This window comes from Indicator indicator, chromosome 1, assembly GCF_027791375.1.
Source record: "Indicator indicator isolate 239-I01 chromosome 1, UM_Iind_1.1, whole genome shotgun sequence".
NCBI lineage: Eukaryota > Metazoa > Chordata > Aves > Piciformes > Indicatoridae > Indicator > Indicator indicator.
Genome location: NC_072010.1, coordinates 724,307 through 744,619, shown reverse-complemented (window position 1 = coordinate 744,619; position 20,313 = coordinate 724,307). Strand labels below are relative to the sequence as shown.

Sequence of the window (20,313 nt, the reverse complement as noted above, 5' to 3'; positions counted from 1 at the left end):
TTCCAATCCCTGACCACTCTGGCAGCAAAGAAATTCTTCCTCATCTCCAACCTAACCCTCCCCTGGCACAATCTCAGGTCACTTCCTCTCCTTCTATCACCTGGGCAGAAGAGCCCAAGCCTCACCTCACTCCAACCTCCTTTTAGGAAGCTGGAGAGAGCAATGAGGTCTCCCCTCTGCCTCCTCTTCTCCAGACTCAACACCCCCAGGTCCCTCAGCTGCTCCTCACCAACCATGAACCCAGCACTACCAGCTGACCACTAAACCATGGCCCTCAGCACCACATCTCCACAGCCTTTGAGTCCCTCCAGGGATGGGAACTCTACAACCTCCCTGGGCAGCCTGGGCCAGGCCACAAGGGGAAGAAATTGTTCCTCATGTCCAACTTAAACCTCCCCTGGTGCAACCTGAGAACGCTTCTTCATGTCCTATCATTTGTTCCTTGAGAGACCAACCCCCAGCTCACTCCAGCCTTCTTTCAGGGAGTTGTCAGAAGGTCTCCCCTCAGCCTCCTCTTCTCCAAACAACCCCAGGTCCCTCAGCCACCCCTGAAGACTTTTTCTTCAGACCCTTCCCCAGCTTTAGGCATCCAAGTCAGGAACATGCTTCAGCCACAACAAGCTGCAAGATCTTTCCAGCTAGCTAAGAACCAAGCTGACATCAGCAGCTTTGGTTTCTATTCAGTATTAAGTTAGGAGTTGCTACTATGGAACCACAGAGGTGTTGAGGTTGGAAGAGACCTTTGAGACCATCAAGTCCAGCTGCTGGCCCAGAGCTCACAATCCTACCACTGCAGCTAGGCCACTGCCACTGAACCACATCTCAGCCTCCTGGTCATTAAATCAGGTCCCCAAGTGCCATGGCCACAGGTTTCTTGAACGCCTCCAGGGATGGGGACTCCACCACCTCCCTGGGCAGCCTGGTCTAATGCTTGATGAGGCCTCCTGCAAAGAAATGTTTCCTAATGCCCAACCTGACCCTCCCTTGGCACAACTTGAGGCTGTCTCCTCCTGTCCTGTTGCATGTGAGGAGAGATCAAGCCCCACCTCACTCCAACCTCCTCTGAGGCAGTTGTAGAGGGCAATGAGGTCTCCTCTACAGCCTCCTCTTCTGGAAACTCAACATGTCCCTCATGATCCTTCTGCTGTGTCCCTCCTGTCCCCTCTGCACATGTCCCTCATGATCCTTCTGCCATGTCCCTCATGTCCCCTCTGCACATGTCCCTCATGTCCCTTCTGCACATGTCCCTCATGTCCCCTCTGCACATGTCCCTCATGTCCCTTCTGCACATGTCCCTCATGTCCCCTCTGCACATGTCCCTCATGTCCCCTCTGCACATGTCCCTCATGATCCTTCTGCCATGTCCCTCCTGTCCCTTCTGCACATGTCCCTCCTGTCCCTTCTGCACATGTCCCTCCTGTCCCTTCTGCACATGTCCCTCCTGTCCCTTCTGCACATGTCCCTCATGATCCTTCTGCCATGTCCCTCCTGTCCCTTCTGCATATGTCCCTCATGATCCTTCTGCCATGTCCCTCCTGTCCCTTCTGCACATGTCCCTCAAGTCCCCTCTTCACATGTCCCTCCTTCTGAAGACTACCCCACCCCACTCCCCTCAGCTGCTCCTCCTAGGGCTCGTGTTCAAGGTTCTCCACCAGCTCAGCTGCTCTGCTAACACTCCAGGGAAGAGCCAGATGGAGTCAAGGTGGAGTTGTGTGTGTTGGAAGCCATACCAGGTGTGAAGAGCCATTGTTGGGAACTGAGGGCAGGCTGGCCCAGCGCTCATTCTCCAGCTCCTCCATCACTTGGTTCATTGCACTTTTGAGCCAGGTGTCCACGGACACTCCGATCTGCTTCAGCAGCTCCAGGCGAGCCTCTGCCTTCAGCTTAATGATCTGAGGGAACAGACAGGCACAAGTCACAACCTCCTCAAGACCACCTTTCACTCCTGGCCACCACTCACAGCTCTGGGGGATGAGAATCACTGAATTGTCAGGGTTGGAAGGGACCTCAAGGATCGCAGTCTCACAGTGTATCAGAGGTTGGAAGGGACCTCCAGAGATCATCAGGTCCAACCCTCCTGCCAGAGCAGCAGCACCCAGGGGAGTCTGCACAGGAATGCATCCAGCTGGGGTTGGAAAGGCTCCAGAGAAGGAGACTCCACAACCCCCCTGGGCAGCCTGTTCCAGGGCTCTGTCACCCTCACACCAAAGAAGTTTCTCCTCCTGTTGAGCTGAAACCTTCTCTGTTCAAGTTTGTCTCCATTGCTCCTTGGCTTATCACTGTGCAGCACCCACAAGAGCCTGGCCCCCTCCCCTTGACACCCACCCCTCACACATTGAGAGACATTGATCAGATCCCCTCTCAGCCTTCTCTTCTCCACACTAAACAGCCCCAGGCCTCTCAGCCTCTCTTCCCAGGGGAGATGCTCAAGTCCCCTAAGCATCCTCCTGCCTCTCCCTTGGACTCTCTCCAGCAGCTCTCTGTCTCTCTTCAACTGGGGAGCCCCAAACTGGACACAGGATTGCAGCTGTGCTCTCAGCAGGGCAGAGCAGAGCAGAGGGGGAGCAGAACCTCCCCAGCCCTGCTGCCCACACTTTTCTTGCTGCCCCCCAGGATGCCATTGGCTCTCTTGGCCACAAGGGCACATTGCTGTCCCATGCAGAACTTGCTGCCCACCACCACTCCAAGGTCTTTCTCTGTGGAGCTGCTCTCCAGCAGGGCAGCCTCTAACCTGTCCTGGTGCCTGCTGTTGTTCCTCCCCAGATGCAGGACCCTGCACTTGGCCTTATTAAAGTGGATCAGCCAGTTCCAACCCCCTGCCATGGGCAGGGACACCTCACACAAAGCTCAGGTTGCTCACAGCCACATCCAGCCTGGCCTCAAAAACCTCCAGGGATGAGGCTTCCCTTTCCAGGTCCCTTCCAGCCCCTAGCATTCTGTGATTCTGTGACACTTGAGGCTGACTTTGCATTCATGTATTCATCAGAATGGTTTGGGTTGGAGAAGATCTTTAAGATGATTGAGTCCAACTCACTCTTCTAGTGGCTGGGGAGTTCACTTCCAAAGTGCCAAGACCTCAGCCTTCAAGGCATTTCTAACATCAAGGACTTCTTCCTGGGCTGCAGACCCTGGATGCCCTCTCAGCTGCTGCTTGAACTGGATGTGACCCCCAAATAAATCCAAGGCAATCCACATGAGGCCCCCAATCCCCACCCCCTGAAATGAGGCTGTTTGCCACCAGCACCTGCCAGAGATCACAGGAAGCTCATCTGCTAAGGCAACAGAACCTCTTCATAACTGCAGAATGAAAAGAAATATTTCACTTGATGAGTTTGGGCTTTAAAACAGAAGGAAAAACTGAAGTTTCCTGACAGCTGGCTTCACTTCAGCATCCTGGCAGCAGTTCTGGCTGATGGAGCCAAGGCTTTAACAGACCCATGGCAAACCACCACCCTGAGCCACATTATTTAACAGTCTCACCAGAGGGAGTGGAAAGAGTAGCAAGAAAGAATTCAGATCTTCAAGAAAAGCAAAGCAGAATGTCAAGGATGGCACCAAGAAGGGGGGGAGAGGGATGGGGGGCAAAAAAACCTGAGGGCATTTATGTCCAGTCCAGTTGGATGAGGCTCTGAGCAACCTTCTCTAGTTGATGATGTCCCTGCTGACTGCAGGGAGATGGAACTAGATGATCATTAAGGTCCTTTCCAACCCAAACCATTCTATGATTCTATGATTTGTTTCCTGGGCTGATCCCCAGCAGTGTGGGCAGCAGGGGCAGGGAGGGGATTCTGCCCCTCTGCTGTGCTCTGCTCAGACCCCACCTGCAGTGCTGGGGCAGCTCTGGAGTCCTCAGCACAGCACAGCCAGGGAGCTGCTGGAGCAGGGCCAGAGGAGGCCACAGCCATGCTGGGAGGGCTGGAAGCCCTCTGCTGGGAGGCCAGGCTGGGAGAGTTGGGGGTGTTCAGGCTGGAGAAGAGAAGGCTCCAGGGAGACCTTCTGGTGGCCTTGCAGGACTTAAAGGGGCTGAGAAAAAGATGGGGAGGGACAATTCAGCAGAGCCTGGTGTGACAGGACAAGGGGTGATGGTTTGAAACTAAAAGAGGGAGATTCAGACTAGAGAGATGAAAAACATTTTTCACACTGAGGGTAGTGAGAGCCTGTCCCAGGTTGCCCAGAGAGGTGGGAGATGTTCCATCCCTGGAACCATCCCAGGTCAGCTTGTCTGGGGCTCTGAGCAACCTGCTCTGGTTGCAGTGTCCCTGTGGCTGCAGGGGAATTGGAATTAGCTGACCTTGAAAGGTCCCTCCCAATCCAAACCATCCTGTGATTCTATGATCCTGTTGCAGATGCTCAGGGAAGCACAAAAATCAAGGGATTGACTGAAAGTCCTTCAGTGAGTCACTGATGGAGGCAACAACAGCAACCCTCTGAAGCACCCTGGAGATTTGCCTGCATTTCCTTTCACAGCATTGTTCATTCTTGGCAAGGAACTCTGCAAACAGGCAAGTTCCATCTCCTTTCTCACTGTTACACAGGGATTAGAATCACAGAATGGTAGGGACTGGAAAAGACCTCTGGAGATCAGCCAGTGCAAACCCCTTGCCAAAGCAGAAGCACCTAGGGCAGGTCATGCAGGAACACGTCCAGATGGGTCTGGAAAGTCTCCACAGAAGGAGACTCCACAACCTCCCTGGGCAGCCTGCTCCAGGCCTCCAGCACCCTCACACCAGAGAAGTTTCTCCTCATATTGAGGTTGAACTTCCTGTGTTCTAGTTTCTGTCCATTGCCCCTTGTGCTATCACAGGACACCACTGAGAGGAGCCTGGCCCCTTCTTCTTGACACCCATCCCTCAGAAATTCACAGACATTGATCAGATCTCCTCTCAGCCTCCTCTTCTCCAGACTAAACAGCCCCAGGGCTCTCAGCCTTTCCTCACCACAAATGTTCCATTCTCTTCAGCCTCCTTTGGACTCTCTCCAGCAGGTCCCTGTCCCTCTTGAACTGGGGAGCCCAGAACTGAGCACAGTACTCCAGATGTGTTCTCAGCAGGGCAGAGTAGAGGGGGAGGAGAACCTCCCTTGACCTGCTGGCCACACTCTTCTCAATGTACCCCAGGATCCCACTGGCCTTCTTGGCCCCATGGGCACATTGCTGTCTGGTAGATAATTTCTTGTCCACCAGGACTCCAAGGTCCTACTGTATAGAGTTCCCTTTCAGCACCTCCCTTCAGCATCATGGCTGGTACTGACAGGTCAAGTTCTTGTCAGCAGTGGGAAATCAAAGAAAATCAGAGAATCACAGAAACATTCAGGTTGGAAAAGACCCTCAGGGTCACCAAGTCCAACCCAGAACCCTACTCTGCAAGGCTCACCCCTGAACCAGAGCCCCAAGCACCACATCCAAACCACCTTCAAACACAGCCAGGCTTGGGGACTCCACCACCTCCCTGCCCACCACATTCCAGTGCCTCACCACTCTTGCCAGGAAAAAATGTTTCCTACTGTCCAGTCTAAACCTCCCCAGTCACAGCTTGAGGCCATTCCCTCTTGTTCCATCACTAATTACCTGGGAGAAGAGACCAGCACCAACCTCTCCACAACCTCCTTTCAGGTAGCTGCAGACAGCACTGAGGTCTCCTCTCAGCCTCCTCTTCTCCAAACTAACCATCCCCAGCTCCTTCAGGTGCTCTCCATCACATTTCTTCTCCAGGCCCTTCCCAGCTTCCTTGCCCTCCTCTGCCCTGGCTCCAGCACCTCCACATCTCTCTTGCATTGAGGTGCCCCAAACTGGACACAGCACTCCAGGTGTGGCCTCCCCAGAGCTGAGTGCCAGGGGACAATCCCCTCCCTGCTCCTGCTGGACACAGCATTTCCAATCCCAGCCAGGATGCCTTTGGCTTTCTTGGCCACCTGGGCACACTGCTGGCTCCTCTTCAGCTGCTTGGCCATTGTCACCCCCAGGTCCCTTTCCTCCAGCAGCTTTCCAGCCACACTGCCCCAAGCCTGCAGCATTGCTTGGGGTTGTTGTGACCCAAGGGCAGGACCTGGCATGTGGCCTTGTGGAAGCTCATAGCCAACAAGACCAGCTGGGTCTTAGGAAAAACTGGAAGGAAGCAGACTCTGCAAGAATGCACAACCAGTGCAGGGAGCTGCAGTCAGCTGCTGCTGCCTGGGGTTTTCTCTCTCTCATGCATCCTTCCCAAAGACCAAATTCTGTGTTGAGCTGAAGTGCTCCTGGTACTGCTCTTCTTCTGGACATGCTGTGACACTTAACTCTCAGCTGTCTGTGAAGAAGTGCAGTCAGAATATAAATCACTGTAGAATCAGAGAATTGTTTGGGTTGGAAAGGACCTCTAAGGTCAAGTGCAACCTTCAACCCAACACCACCATGGCCATCAAACCATGGCCACAAGTGCCATCTCCATAGGTTTCTTGAACACCTCCAGGAATGGGGACTCCACCACCTCCCTGGGCAGCCTGTTCCAGTCCCTGGACCACTCTTGCAGCAATGAATTTTTCCCTAATATCCAACTTAAACCTGCCCTGGTGCAACTTGAGGCCAATTCCTCTCATTCTATCACTTGATCCTAGGGAGGAGAGACCAATCCCCACCTCACTGCAGCCTCCTGTCAGGGAGCTGCAGAGAGCAATGAGGTCTCCCCTCAGCCTCCTCTTCTCCAGGCTCAACACCCCCAGTTCCCTCAGCTGCTCCTCCCCAGCCCTGTTCTCCAGACCCTTCCCCAGCTTTGTTGCCCTTCTCTGGACAGGCTCCAGCCCCTCAATGTCTTAACTTTGATTCAGCTGAACCTCCAAAGATGGATCCATCTTCATCTGACATCTACTTGTGAGGGTGTCCATAAAGGTGCTTCAAACAATGACTCTGCTTCTGAGAGGGATTGTTAGCTCCATTTAGAGGAGTTGTGATGGAGATAATACAAAACTGAGGGGGGCTGGCTGACACCTGTCAGGCTGTGCAGCATCCAACGTGACCTGGACAGGCTGAGAGCTGGCTGCAGGCAAACCTCATGAAGTTCAATAAGGACAAGTGCAGGGTCCTGCATCTGGGGAGGAACAACAGCAGGCACCAGGACAGGTTAGAGGCTGCCCTGCTGGAGAGCAGCTCCACAGAGAAAGACCTTGGAGTGGTGGTGGGCAGCAAGTTCTGCATGGGACAGCAATGTGCCCTTGTGGCCAAGAGAGCCAATGGCATCCTGGGGGGCAGCAAGAAAAGTGTGGGCAGCAGGGCTGGGGAGGTTCTGCTCCCCCTCTGCTCTGCTCTGCCCTGCTGAGAGCACAGCTGCAATCCTGTGTCCAGATTGGGGCTCCCCAGTTCCAGAGAGACAGAGAGCTGCTGGAGAGAGTCCAAGGGAGAGGCAGGAGGATGCTTAGGGGACTTGAGCATCTCCCCTGGGAAGAGAGGCTGAGAGGCCTGGGGCTGTTTAGTGTGGAGAAGAGAAGGCTGAGAGGGGATCTGATCAATGTCTCTCAATGTGTGAGGGGTGGGTGTCAAGGGGAGGGGGCCAGGCTCTTGTGGGTGCTGCACAGTGATAAGCCAAGGAGCAATGGAGACAAACTTGAACAGAGAAGGTTTCAGCTCAACAGGAGGAGAAACTTCTTTGGTGTGAGGGTGACAGAGCCCTGGAGCAGGCTGCCCAGGGGGGTTGTGGAGTCTCCTTCTCTGGAGACTTTCCAACCCCAGCTGGATGCATTCCTGTGCAGACTCCCCTGGGTGCTGCTGCTCTGGCAGGGGGGTTGGACCTGATGATCTCTGCAGGTCCCTTCCAACCTCTGATAGACTCTGAGACTGTGAGACTGTGAAATCAGTTAGTGGAGTCCAATCTCATATGTGAAATGTATCTCCACATGTAAAGCTGCACACAGAGCCTCTCCCACATCATTAGGAAGGGAGATTGAAGGATCAGACAGCTTTGAGGAGTGTTTCCCATGGGAAAAGCCAAGTGAAGTTTCCACCTCTCCATGCAAGAGGTCTTCAGGTGAATGATTAACACATTCTGCAAACACTGTGCAGAAAGCCAAGGGAAGGAGGAAATGAGCCCAGTCCATTAATATGCATCACACTGCTTCAGGTGGGACCCTGGAAAACACTGATTTAAGAAGTCCAAAGATGGATCCAGACACCAGCACTGACACTTGAAAGGCAGATCCTGGCAGCAGGATGAGGGGGAATGGATTGAAGCTGGAAGAGGGGAGACTGAGACTGGAGATTAGGAAGAAATTCTTTCCAGTGAGGGGGGGGAGACACTGGAAGAGGTTGCCCAGGGAGGTTGTGGATATCCCCTCCCTGGAGGTGCTCAAGGCCAGGCTGGATGAGACCTTGGTGGGAGGTGTTCCTGCCCATGGCTGGGGGATTGGAACTGGATGATCCTTCCAAGCCAAACCATTCTATCCATCTGTGAACTCAACTGCAGCATCAAGCACCTTCTGAAAACCTTCTAAGTCAGCGTGGCTCAAGCCCCAACCCCAAATCTCTAAATATTTACCCAAGCAGCACCTCTGAGAAGGTCTGGAATCAGAAGTGTGAAGAGTTTTGAGCTCCAGGGTGAATGCAAAACTCATTTTATCCCTTTATTGGTCTAAGAGAAGCAACACCTCTCACTGAGTTTTCTCCTTCTGCCTCTACTTCTGTTAGCTTCTGCATTTTTAAAGCTCTAAGGAGGTGGAAATAATAACAATAATAATAATGATAATTTCAATTAATCATTAACCTCTTGTATGGGGAAGTTTGGTTGAGGAGCACTTCTCAAACTGAGAAGTGGGTTTCTTGCTCTACCAAGTTAAACAGATACCACTCTTTGAAACCAAAGATGTCAGCAGAGAAGGGTGACACAAGAAAAAAAAAAAATCACAGAATGACAGAATTAACCAGGTTGGAAAAGACCTCAGGGATCATCCAGTCCAACCTCTCACCCAACAGCATCTAATCAACCAAACCATGGCACTGAGTGCCTCAGCCAGGCTTATTTTAAACACTTCCAGGGACGTGCCACAGCCTCCCTGGGCAGCACATCCCAATGGCAAATCTCTGCTGTGAGGCCAGGCTGAGAGAGTTGGGGTAGCTCAGCCTGGAGAAGAGAAGGCTCCAGGGAGACCTTCTGGTGGCCTTTCAGTGTTTAAATCCTTGAGAAGAAAGCTGGAGACAGAGTTTTGAGCAGGGCCTGTGGTGACAGGACCAGGGGGAATGGTTTGAAACTCAAAGAGGGAGATTTAGACTGGAGAGAATTGTTTGATACTGAGGGTGGTGAGAGCCTGTTCCAGAGGTGGGAGATGCCCACCCCTGGAACCATCCCAGGTCAGGTTTGGGGCTTTGAGCAGCCTGCTCCAGTTGCAGATGTCCCTGCTGACTGCAGGGGGGTTGGACTGGATGACTTTGAGAGGTCCCTTCCAACCCAAAGCTGTCTGTGTCTCTGACATGAAGTGATGAGAACCTTCCCTGTGCCTCCAACCAGAGCTGCCAGCCCATGGTCAGCTTGGTTCTTTTGCTGCTCCACCTCCTTATGCAGTTCCCAAGGAGTTATGCAACAGGAGGAAACCTTACCCCAGGCAAGCTCTAAACTTGGGTAGGTGCTGAGTGCTTGCTCTCCCTCATCCCTGCTGTTTGCACAGACTTGACAGCTCAAATAATCAAGCTGCTCCAAGACCCTTGAGTCTACTTGCTTTGAATTCAAGGTGCTCAGGAAATCCAGGGTCCTTCCCCCACTCTTATTTACACACTCAGTGGGCTGAATGCTCAACAAAATGCTGCTTCCAAACCACAAATGTTTTGAGTTTCATTCCAGTGCAGGCAAGCCATAAAAGTGCTTCATGAGATTAGGTCAGGCCTGCACTTGAAAGATGCAGGATGCTGTTTACAAGCATTCATCTTTCATTTTTATCTCAGTAATTACAGCAAGGTTGTTAACAGCTTCCTACCTACATGCAACAAAACCCCAGCAAGAAGCAGGCAGGAGGAGCCCTTTCTTCTGCTTCTCACCCAGGGACAGCTACATAGGAAAGAACAACCCCAGGTGTCAGCACAGGTTTGGGGACTGAGCTGCTGGAGAGCAGTGAAGGGGACAAGGCCCTGGGGGTCCTGGTGGGTGGAAGGTTGACCATGAGCCAGCAATGTGCTCTGGTGGCCAAGAAGGCCAATGTGGTGGATTAGAAAGGGAGTGGTTGGTAGGTCCAGTGCTTGGTAGGTCTCCTCCCTCTCTACCCTGCCCTGCTGAGGCCACATCTGGAATATTGTGTCCAGTTCTGGGCCCCTCAGTTCAGGAAGGACCTCAGGGAACTGCTTGAGAGAGTCCAGCACAGAGCCACAAAGATGCTGAAGGCAGTGGAAGATCTTCCTCCTGGGGAGAGCCTGAGGGAGCTGAGGGCTCTGGAGCTGGGAGAGGAGGAGCCTGAGAGGTGAGCTCATTGCTGGTGCTAAAGATGTGCAGGGGGAGTGCCCAGAGGCTGGAGCCAGGCTCTGCCCAGTGATGCCCAATGCCAGCACAAGGAGCAATGGTGGAAGGTGAGGCAGAGGAAGTTCCATGGAAACAGGAGGGAGAATTATTTCCCTGTGAGGGTGACAGAGCACAGGAAGAGGCTGCCCAGGAGGGTTGTGGAGTCTCCCTCTCTGGAGATATTCAAGACCCACCTGGAGGTGTTCCTGTGTGACCTGCTCTAGGTGCTCCTGCTCTGGCAGGGGGGTTGGACTGGATGAGCTTTGGAAGTCCCTTCCAGCCCTTAACATTGATTCTGTGATTCTGTGAATGGGGACAATGTTTTTAGCAGGTTTTGTTCTGCAGGACAAGGGGTGATGGGATTAAGAAAAAAAAAAAAGAAAGAAAAGAGGGAGATTTAGACTTAGAAGGGAGAAATTTGCTGAGAGTAGTGAAACATTGGCCCAGGATGCCATGGAAATTACCCAAATTCTAGAAGTAGAGCATGAAATGGGTTTAAAATGTGAGTGTGCAAACCTCAGGTTTGTTCAGAGAGGTGGCAGATGTCCCATCCTTAGAGACATTCCAGGTCAGGTTGGATATGGCTCTGAGCAACCTGTTCCTGCTGACTGTAAGAGGTTGGAGCAGATGACCTTGAAAGGTCCCTTCCAACCCAAACCATTCCATGATTCTTTGTCATTCCAGTTGAAGAAGAGACAGGACAAGAGGAAGCAGCCTCAGGTTACAGCAGAGGAGGTTTAGGTTGGACATGTTCAGTCTGGAGAAAAGAAGGCTCCAGGGAGACCTCAGAGCAGTACCTGAAGAGGGCTGCAGGAGAGCTGGGGAGGGACTTGTGACAAGGACTTGGAGTGACAGGATGAGAGGGAATGGATTGAAGCTGGAAGAGGGGAGATTGAGACTGGAGATTAGGAAGAAATTCCTAATTCCAGTGTGGGAGGTGAGAATCTGGCACAGGCTGCCCAGGGAGGCTGTGGCTGCCTCCTGCCTGGGGGTGCTCAGGGCCAGGCTGGATGAGGCCTTGAGCAGCTGAGTCTGGCTGAGAGGTGTCCCTGGGCATGGTGTGGAGGTTGGAGGAGATGAGCTCTGAGGTCCCTTCCACTCTGATTCTGTGCTATCTCACCACTGATGTGAAAGCCATCAGCCACCCACCAAGTTTACAAAGAGTCTCCTGGGTGGTTCCTGCTTCTCTGAGCTGCTCTTTTGCTTCAGCTGATGGTAGGTTCTAAGAAGATGAAAGGAAAGCAGCTCCCAAGTTTTTCAGCCTCTAAACCCTGTTATCTGTTTCTTCACATACCTCTGGGTGCTCTACATGGAAGAAGACAGAGTTTTGTTTATTTACTGTTCCAGGCTTAATTAAGGAAAGACCTACAGCTTGCAGAAAATAAGGAACTGCATTTGGAAGGCATGGAAATCCAAGCCAGCAAGAACACCTTCTCTGTACCCAACAAGAGAAGGGCTTGGAGGAAACCAAGCAGCCCTTTGTCCATCCTCAGGGAGGTGGTGGGGGAGGAGAACCTCTCTGATTTACCAACCACTCCCCTTCTAATCCACTCCAGGATGCCATTGGCCTCCTATGCCACAAGGGCACATTGCTGGCTCAGGGGCACCCTTCTGCCCATCAGGATCCCCGGGTCCCTCTCCTCAGGGAGTCCCGAGGTCAGTCCCCAACCCATACTGGTCCAAGGGGTTGCTCTTCCCCAGATGCCAGACTCTACCCTGGCCCCTGCTGGGTTTCATTCAGTTTCTCCCTGTCCAACTCTCCAGCCTGTCCAGGTCTTGCTGGATGGCAGCACAGCCTGAGAGGGTAGCAGCCACTCCTCCCAGCTGGCAGTGCCCTCTGTGCCCTCATCCAGGTCACTGATGAAGAGACTGAACAGCACTGGTGCCAGTACAGACCCAGCCAGGCACAAAACAACCTCCAAGCCAACACTGCACCAACCAGGGCCCTAATTAATAAATAACAGTTTCCAAGGTACCCCTGAGTGTTTTCTTTGTTTTTTTTTTTTGAAGGGGGAGGATGGGTGGGATTATTGCATCCAGTTCTGGAGCCCCTAGTGCAAGAAAGATCTGGAGATGCTGGAAGGTGTCCAGAGAAGGGCCACGAGGATGAGCAGAGGGCTGGAGCTGCTCTGCTATGGAAACAGACTGAGAGAGTTGGGGTTGTGCAGTCTGGAGAGGAGAAGGCTCTGAGGAGACCTTCTTGTGGCCTTCCAGTATCTGAAGGGGGCTCCAAGAAAGCTGGGGAGGGAGTGGCTGGAGAGCAGCCCTGAGGAGAGGGACTTGGGGGTGCTGGGGGATGAGAAGCTCAGCAGGAGCTGTCAATGTGCACTTGCAGCCCAGAGAGCCAAGCAGAGCCTGGGCTGCAGCAGGAGAAGTGTGGCCAGCAGGGCAAGGGAGGTGATTCTCCCCCTCTGCTCAGCTCTGCTGAGACCCCACCTGGAGTACTGCATCCAGTGCTGGAGCCTCTGTTCCAAGAAGGATATGGACATGCTGGAAGGTGTCCAGAGAAGGGCCACCAGGATGAGCAGAGGGCTGGAGCTGCTCTGCTATGAGGAGAGACTGAGAGAGTTGGGGCTGTTCAGTCTAGAGAAGTCTCCAGCCAGTCCCTGCCCAGCCTGGATTTGTGCTTGGAAAGACCTAAAGCTCCTGCAGAGCTCCTATCAAGCAGGCATCTGCTTGCTTAGCAGAGCTCTGCCAAGCATGTCCCTTCCTGAGCAAATCCACAAATGGCAGCAAGTGACATTTGAGAAATTCAACTTATTTTTGGTGGGGGGTGGGGGATGGAAGGTTGGTAACCTCATTCCACTTCCCTGAGCAGAAGGAATGAGTTTTTCTCACAGTGCTGAGGAGCAGAGCATGACACCACTCCTGCAGCTGAGAGGCTCAAAGAACAGGAGGCTGAGACACAGCCAGGTCTGCTTGAGCTGCTGTGGCACCACCATTAATAGATCAGATCTGAAGATCCCGGGATGTTAGGGCTTGGAAGGGACCTCCAAAGGTCATCAGTCCAACCCCCCTGCCACAGCAGGACCATAGAATCCAGCACAGGTCACACAGGAACACATCCAGATGGGTCCTGAAAATTTCCAGAGAAGGAGACTCCACAACCTCTCTGGGCAGCCTGTTCCAGTGCTCTGTCACCCTCCCAGTGAAGAAGTTCCTCCTCATGGTGAGGTGGTGCTGTAGTTTCCATCCATTGCCCCTTGTCCTATCCCAGGGTGCAAGTGAGCAGAGTCTGTCCCCTCCCTCCTGACCCCCAGCCCTCAGATATTGATAGACATTGATCAGATCCCCTCTCAGCCTTCTCCTCTCCACACTAACCACTCCCAGGGCTCTCAGCCTCTCCTCACCAGGCATTCCTCCAGTCCCCTCAGCATCCTTGCAGCCCTCCCTTGGACTCTCTCCAGCAGATCCCTGTCCCTCCTGAACTGGGGAGCCCAGAACTGGATGCAATATTCCAGGAGAGGTCTCAGCAGGGCAGAGTAGAGGGGGAGGAGAACCTCCTGGATCTGTTGGTCACACTCCTCTGAATGCACCCCAGGACCCCCTTGGCCTTCTTGGCCACCAGGGCACATTGCTGTCCCATGCACAACTTGTTGTCCACCAGCACTCCCAGGTCCTTCTCCCCAGGGCTGCTCTCCAGCAGATTACCTCCCAGCCTCTACTGGTGCAGTTGATTCTTCCTTCCCAGCTTCAGGACTCTGCACTTCTCCTTGTTGAACCTCATGAGGTTCCTCTCTGCCCAGCTCTCAGTCTGCCCTAGTCTTGCTGAAGAGGAGCTCAGCCAAAGACAAATTTTAGCACAGCAGAGGAATAAATATTCACAGCCAAAGAGGAGGAGGGAGGGGGGAGGCAGAAGACAGCCCTCCACTGACAATTAAAGCTGGACCTGTGCTTCTGAGCTCATCAAAGGAAGGAAACAGCACCATAATGAGTCTTAATCAAATCTGATCTGCTACAAACACTCTCCTGAGAGCTGTAGATAGCCTAATGATGAGACAAAATGCAGCCCCTTCTAATTAAGTGGAAATAGGATTAATTGCTGTGGAGGTCCCAAGACTTTCCAGTACAGACCTGAGTACCAGTGGGAAATCTTCCACCATCATTGAGAGAAGATGATGGCAGCCCTGGGGCCCAACTATGATGCTTGGTGAGGCTCACACTGGGTCATCAGAGTCTTCAGTTTGATAGAGACAAAATCAGATGAGAGGAAGAAGTCAATTAACCCAAAACCAGGCTGATAGGATCAGAGAACAGAAGGCTCTGGAGAGGCCTCATAGAGGACTTCCAGTATCTGAAGGGGCTACAAGAAAGCTGGGGAGGGAGTTTTGACAAGGGCTGGGAGTGACAGGACGAGGGGCAATGGATTGAAGATAGAAGAGGGGAGATTGAGACTGGAGATGAGGAAGAAATTCTTGACAGGTAGGGTGGGGAGACATTGGAACAGGTTGCCCAATGTGGATGTCCCCTCCCTGGAGGTGTTCAAGGCCAGGTTGGATGAGGCCTTGAGCAAGCTGGGCTGGTGGGAGGTGTCCCTGCCATTGGCAGGAGGGGTTGGAAGCAGATGGTCTTTAAGGTGCCTTCCAACCCAAAGCATTCTATGATTCTTATGCCATGGTGCAGTAGTGGCTCTAGCAGAGTTAGATAATGGTTGGACTTGAAGATCTTGAAGGTCTTTCCCAACCATAAGTGATTCTGTGACTCTTTCATAGAATCACCAAGGTAGAAAACACCTCTAAGATCATCAAGGCCAACCATCAACCCAACACCACCATGCCCACTAAACCATGTCCCATAGTGCCATGTCTAGAGCTCTTTGGAACACTTCCAGGGATGGGGACTCCACCACGTTTCAAATGACAAATTACTGTGGATACCAAACCCCAGTAGCACAGAAAGAAAACCACTTCAGCATCTGGCAGTTGAGTCTAGAAGCCCAAAAGTGTGAGGACAGAGCTGGGCCCACCATTTTCTGGTATTAATTCCTTCAAGCAGAAGGGAAGCAGGAAACTTGAGGATGGGTTTTTTTTTTTCTCCCCTCTGTTTAAAGCCCCTAAAGCCTCTTGACCTTTGACAACAGCTGAAATTGCAGCAAGTTTAATCAGTCTTCATCAGGAGCTTCTTTTTATCATTGCCCTTCTCATCTCAAGCCTTTCATTAAGTTGATTTGGTGATTTGAGAAGCAGCAAATCAAAGGGAAAAAAAAAAACAACAAAAAATCCCAACAAATCCCTGATTTTTGGATGCTAAAAGCTTCCACCTTCCACAGAAATAGCTGTGACAAAACAAACCCTTCAGTGGCAAGAAGCTGCCAAGTGCCAAAAGAGTTTCCCTCTTACCTCAGCCTTGCGAATGCTTTCTCTGGCTTCATCTATTTTCTGCTCCAGTTCTGCTCTGGTTTGCTCAGACATCACAGGTCCATGGCATTCCAGCTCTTCAAGTGTCTGTCAGGAAGCAGGAAACACTCCTCAGGTGCAGTAAATGCTACAAATTCATTTCCATGATGAATAGGCACAGGATCAGACCTCTAAGATAAGTCCACAACCCCACCATGGCCACTAAACCCTGTCCCCAAGTGCCATCTCCACAGGTTTCTTGAGCACCTCCAGGCATGGGGACTCCACCACCTCCCTGGGCAGCCTGTTCCAATCCCTGACCACTCCTGCAGCAAAGAAATTATTCCCAATCTCCAACCTAACCCTCCCCTGGCACAATTTCAGGCCATTGCCTCTCCTCTCACCTGAGACTAGGGGGAAGAGACCAACTCCCACCTCACTGCAACCTCCTCTCAGGGAGTTGGAGAGAGCAATGAGGTCCTGGAGCAGGTTCAGAGAAGGGCAATGAGGCTGGGGAAGAGTCTTGTGAGGAGCAGCTGAGGGAACTGAGGTTGCTCAGCCTGGAGGCTGAGGGGAGACCTTCTGCTTCTCTAAAACTCCCTGAAAAGAGGCTGAAGTGAGGTGAGAGTTGGTCTCTTCTCCCCAGGAGTAAGGGGTAGGACAAGAGGAAATGGCCTCAAGTTGTACCAGGAGAGGTTCAGGTTGGACATTAGGAACTATTTCATCCCTGAAAGGGTTGACAAGGCCTGGAACAGGCTGCCCAGGGCAGTGGTGGAGGGATTTAACCCCTATGAGGATGTGGTGCTGAGGGCCATGGCTTAGTGGTGAGCTGGCAGTGCTGGGTTAATGGTCAGACTTGATGATCCTGAAGGTGTCTTCTAAGGAAATCATTTCCATGATTCTCTAAGCTGTCAAGACTTCTTCTTCAATGGTCAGTGTCCAAGGAGGACTCTCTCTGTTCTGCCTTGGATCCCAATCCCTGCATTCCTGAATTCAGTTCCAGAATCCAGCTCCTGAATCCGGTTCCCATCTGCTGCAGAGTCCAATCTGAGACTTCTCCAGAGCCTGCCCACAGCATCAGTGGTGATGGGGAGATCATTGCCATCAGGGACTGGGTTCCATATTAGTTTGGATCTATTTCATGTCATTGTTCTTATTTCCATCCCAGCTGGTTTAGTTTCTTTCCCAACCCTCCCTTATTTCCTTTCTCTTCCCTTTGGGATGCAGAGGAGTTCCTAGAGAGCCTCCCTCCCTCACCTAGTGGCTGGCCCAGCCCCAACCCTTGCCATGGGTTCCTCTCTGTTGAGCCATACATGTAGATCCTTAATTTTGTGACCTCTGAGGGTGTATTACTTGGGGATTTTCATAGCCTCAGGGAATGGTTTGGATTAGAAGGGACTTTAAAGATCATCTAATTGCAACCCTCCTGCCATGGGGCAAGGACATCTCTCTCTAGAGCAGGTTGCTGAAAGCCTCATCCAGCCTGGTTGTGAACTCTTCCAGGGCTGACTGGACGAATACTTTCCTTTCTATGGATAATATCCAGGTGATCTCAAGGAATCCCTGAGACTCCAGCTGGAACAGAAGGGTCCTGTGAGGAGCACAGGGAGGTCTGTGAGTGACCTGCAGTAAACTAGAAGTTGTAACTTCAGATTTAAATGGGAATACCAAAACATATTGAGGACATGGATCCATTGGAGGGGGTCCAGAGGAGGGCCACAAAGATGATCAGAGGGTTGGAGCACCTCCCCTGGCAGGGCAGGCTGAGGTTGCTGGGGCTGTTCAGCCTGGAGAAGAGAAGGCTCCTTAGAAGGGAAGACCTTGGAGCAGCCTTCCAGTACCTGAAGAGGGCTACAGGAGAGCTGGAGAAGGACTTTTTACAAGTGCCTGTGGTGACAGGACAAAGGGCAATGGTTTTAAACTAGAGCAGGGCAGATTGAGACTGGAGATGAGGAAGAAGTTCTTTAGAGGGAGGCTGGGGAGACACTGGAACAGGTCACCCAGGGAGGTTGTGGATGCCTCATCCCTGGAAGTGTTTAAGACCAGGCTGGATGAGGCTTTGAGCAACCTAGTGGGAGGTGTCCCTGCCTGTGGCAGGGGGTTAGGAACTAGATAATCTTTCAGTTCCCTTCAAGCCAAGCCATTCTATGACCCCAGAAAGCTGGAGGAGCTGCCAAGCTGGTCAGCCAAGACGCCACTGGCAGGTTGCCCGGAGAGACCCCAGGACAAAAATAATTCCTTTGTGCTGGCAGCAGCTCCTCTTCCATGCTGTGGGGAGGTGGAAGAGGCAGAGCTCTGCAGCCCAAGGTTTTGCTCACCTACCCTCTGAGTGTGGACGATGGTTTTGTGCTCCCGGGCCACGCGGGTCGCCCACTTCCGAGCCTCCTTGTTGAGGCTGTGCTCCTCCGTCGTGCCGGTCTCCGACTCCAGCTGCCGGCTCTGCAACAGACAACAGGAGCATGAGGCAGGACATGCACCTGGGGCTGCCTCTGGACAGCTTCAGCTACAGCAGAACTTCCCATTGGATTTAGCAGCCTAGGGTCTTGTTTCATCCAAAAGAAGAAAGATTCAACGATGAGTCCCTTCTGTAGGAACTCTGTGGTGGTACCAAACCCAAGTGAGATTCAACAAGTTCCTTCCTCATGAACTCTGTGGTGGTACCAAACCCAAGAAAGATTCACCAAGTCCCTTCCATAGGAACTCTGTGGTGAAACCAAACCCAAGAGAGATTCAACAAGTTCCTTCCTCATGAACTCTGTGGTGGCACCAAACCCAAGAAAGATTCACCAAGTCACAGTCTCACAGTCTCACAGTATATCAGAGGTTGGAAGGGACCTCCAGAGATCATCAGGTCCAAGCCCCCTGCCAGAGCAGCATCACCCAGGGGAGTCTGCACAGGAATGCATCCAGCTGGGGTTGGAAAGGCTCCAGAGAAGGAGACTCCACAACCCCCCTGGGCAGCCTGCTCCAGGGCTCTGTCACCCTCACACCAAAGAAGTTTCTCCTCCTGTTCAGCTGAAACCTTCTCTGTTCAAGTTTGTCTCCATTGCTCCTTGGCTTATCACTGTGCAGCACCCACAAGAGCCTGGCCCCCTCCCCTTGACACCCACCCCTCACACATTGAGAGACATTGATCAGATCCCCTCTCAGCCTTCTCTTCTCCACACTAAACAGCCCCAGGCCTCTCAGCCTCTCTTCCCAGGGGAGATGCTCAAGTCCCCTAAGCATCCTCCTGCCTCTCCCTTGGACTCTCTCCAGCAGCTCTCTGTCTCTCTGGAACTGGGGAGCCCCAAACTGGACACAGGATTGCAGCTGTGCTCTCAGCAGGGCAGAGCAGAGCAGAGGGGGAGCAGAACCTCCCCAGCCCTGCTGCCCACACTTTTCTTGCTGGCCCCCAGGATGCCATTGGCTCTCTTGGCCACAAGGGCACATTGCTGTCCCATGCAGAACTTGCTGCCCACCAGCACTCCAAGGTCTTTCTCTGTGGAGCTGCTCTCCAGCAGGGCAGCCTCTAACCTGTCCTGGTGTCTGTTGTTTTTTCTCCCCAGATACAGAACTCTGCACTTGTCCTTATTGTACTCCATGAGGTTTGCCTGCAGCCAGCTCTCAGCCTGTCCAGTTCACATTGGACATGAAGTCCCTTCCTCATGAACTCCGTGGTGGTACCAAACCCAAGAAAGATTCAACAAGTCCCTTTCTTAGGAATTTTCTGGTGGCACCAAACCCCAGAAAGCTTCAAGAATGGTCACAAACTATGAACACAGCAAGTTCCAGCTAAACATGAGCAGAAGCTTCCTTGCTGTGAGGGTGCTGGAGCCCTGGAGCAGGCTGCACAGAGCAGTTGTGGAGGCTCCAACCTTGGAAATGTTCAAGGCCAAGTCAGAGAGAACTTTGAGCAGTGTGGTCTGGTAGGAGTTGCCCCTGCCTATGGCAGGGGGGTTGGAACTGGGTGATCTTTAAGGTCCTTTCCAACCCAAACCACTCTGTGACTCTGTTGTGCCATAAGCATTCATTGTATAGATGAGAATCCCTTGACTCAGACACAAGAGCTCCAGTGGGAAGTCTCCAACCCTTCTCTGTTCTACAAGAGTACAGACAGAAGAAAAAGCTTCTTGACTTTCAGGATGCCTGCAGCAGGCTGCCCAAAGAGGTTGTGGAGTCTCCTTCTCTGGAGAGCTTCCAACCCCACCTGGCCATTGTGATCCTGGGCCAGCTGCTGTGGGTGCCCCTGACTGGATGACCTCCAGAGGTCTCTTCCATGCTGTGGTTCTGTCCTTCTGTGATTTGAGCTCAGTTTTATCCCAGCTTGCTGGAGTAAGCATTTATGTCCAGCTTCTTCCACAGCTTCCAGATGCAAATCCAAGTGGAATGGTTTGACATTGCCTCTCCCCTACACAACATCTCCCAATGAACCTTCAACCTTCCCATTGGTCTTGCTCCTAACTCAGGAACTCATTTTCATTAAGAAAGAATTCAGACTCCTTTTTAGTCACTTGATAACCTTCTCCCAAGTGTGTTTTCCGGTTTTAATC

The 20,313-nt window shown here is 52.4% G+C and overlaps 1 protein-coding gene across 1 annotated transcript in view; it reads right to left on the bottom strand.

The window, feature by feature from the left end:
- Positions 1 to 20,313, bottom strand: part of FCHSD2 (FCH and double SH3 domains 2) — a 244,621-nt gene that overhangs the window by 20,015 nt on the left and 204,293 nt on the right. Inside the window, exons 11-13 of the mRNA XM_054385172.1 lie at positions 18,104 to 18,220; positions 15,785 to 15,889; positions 1,731 to 1,892 (exon numbers count right to left, since the gene is read on the bottom strand). Coding sequence (XP_054241147.1) covers positions 1,731 to 1,892; positions 15,785 to 15,889; positions 18,104 to 18,220 — 384 coding nt within the window. The remainder of the gene's footprint in view (positions 1 to 1,730; positions 1,893 to 15,784; positions 15,890 to 18,103; positions 18,221 to 20,313) is intronic.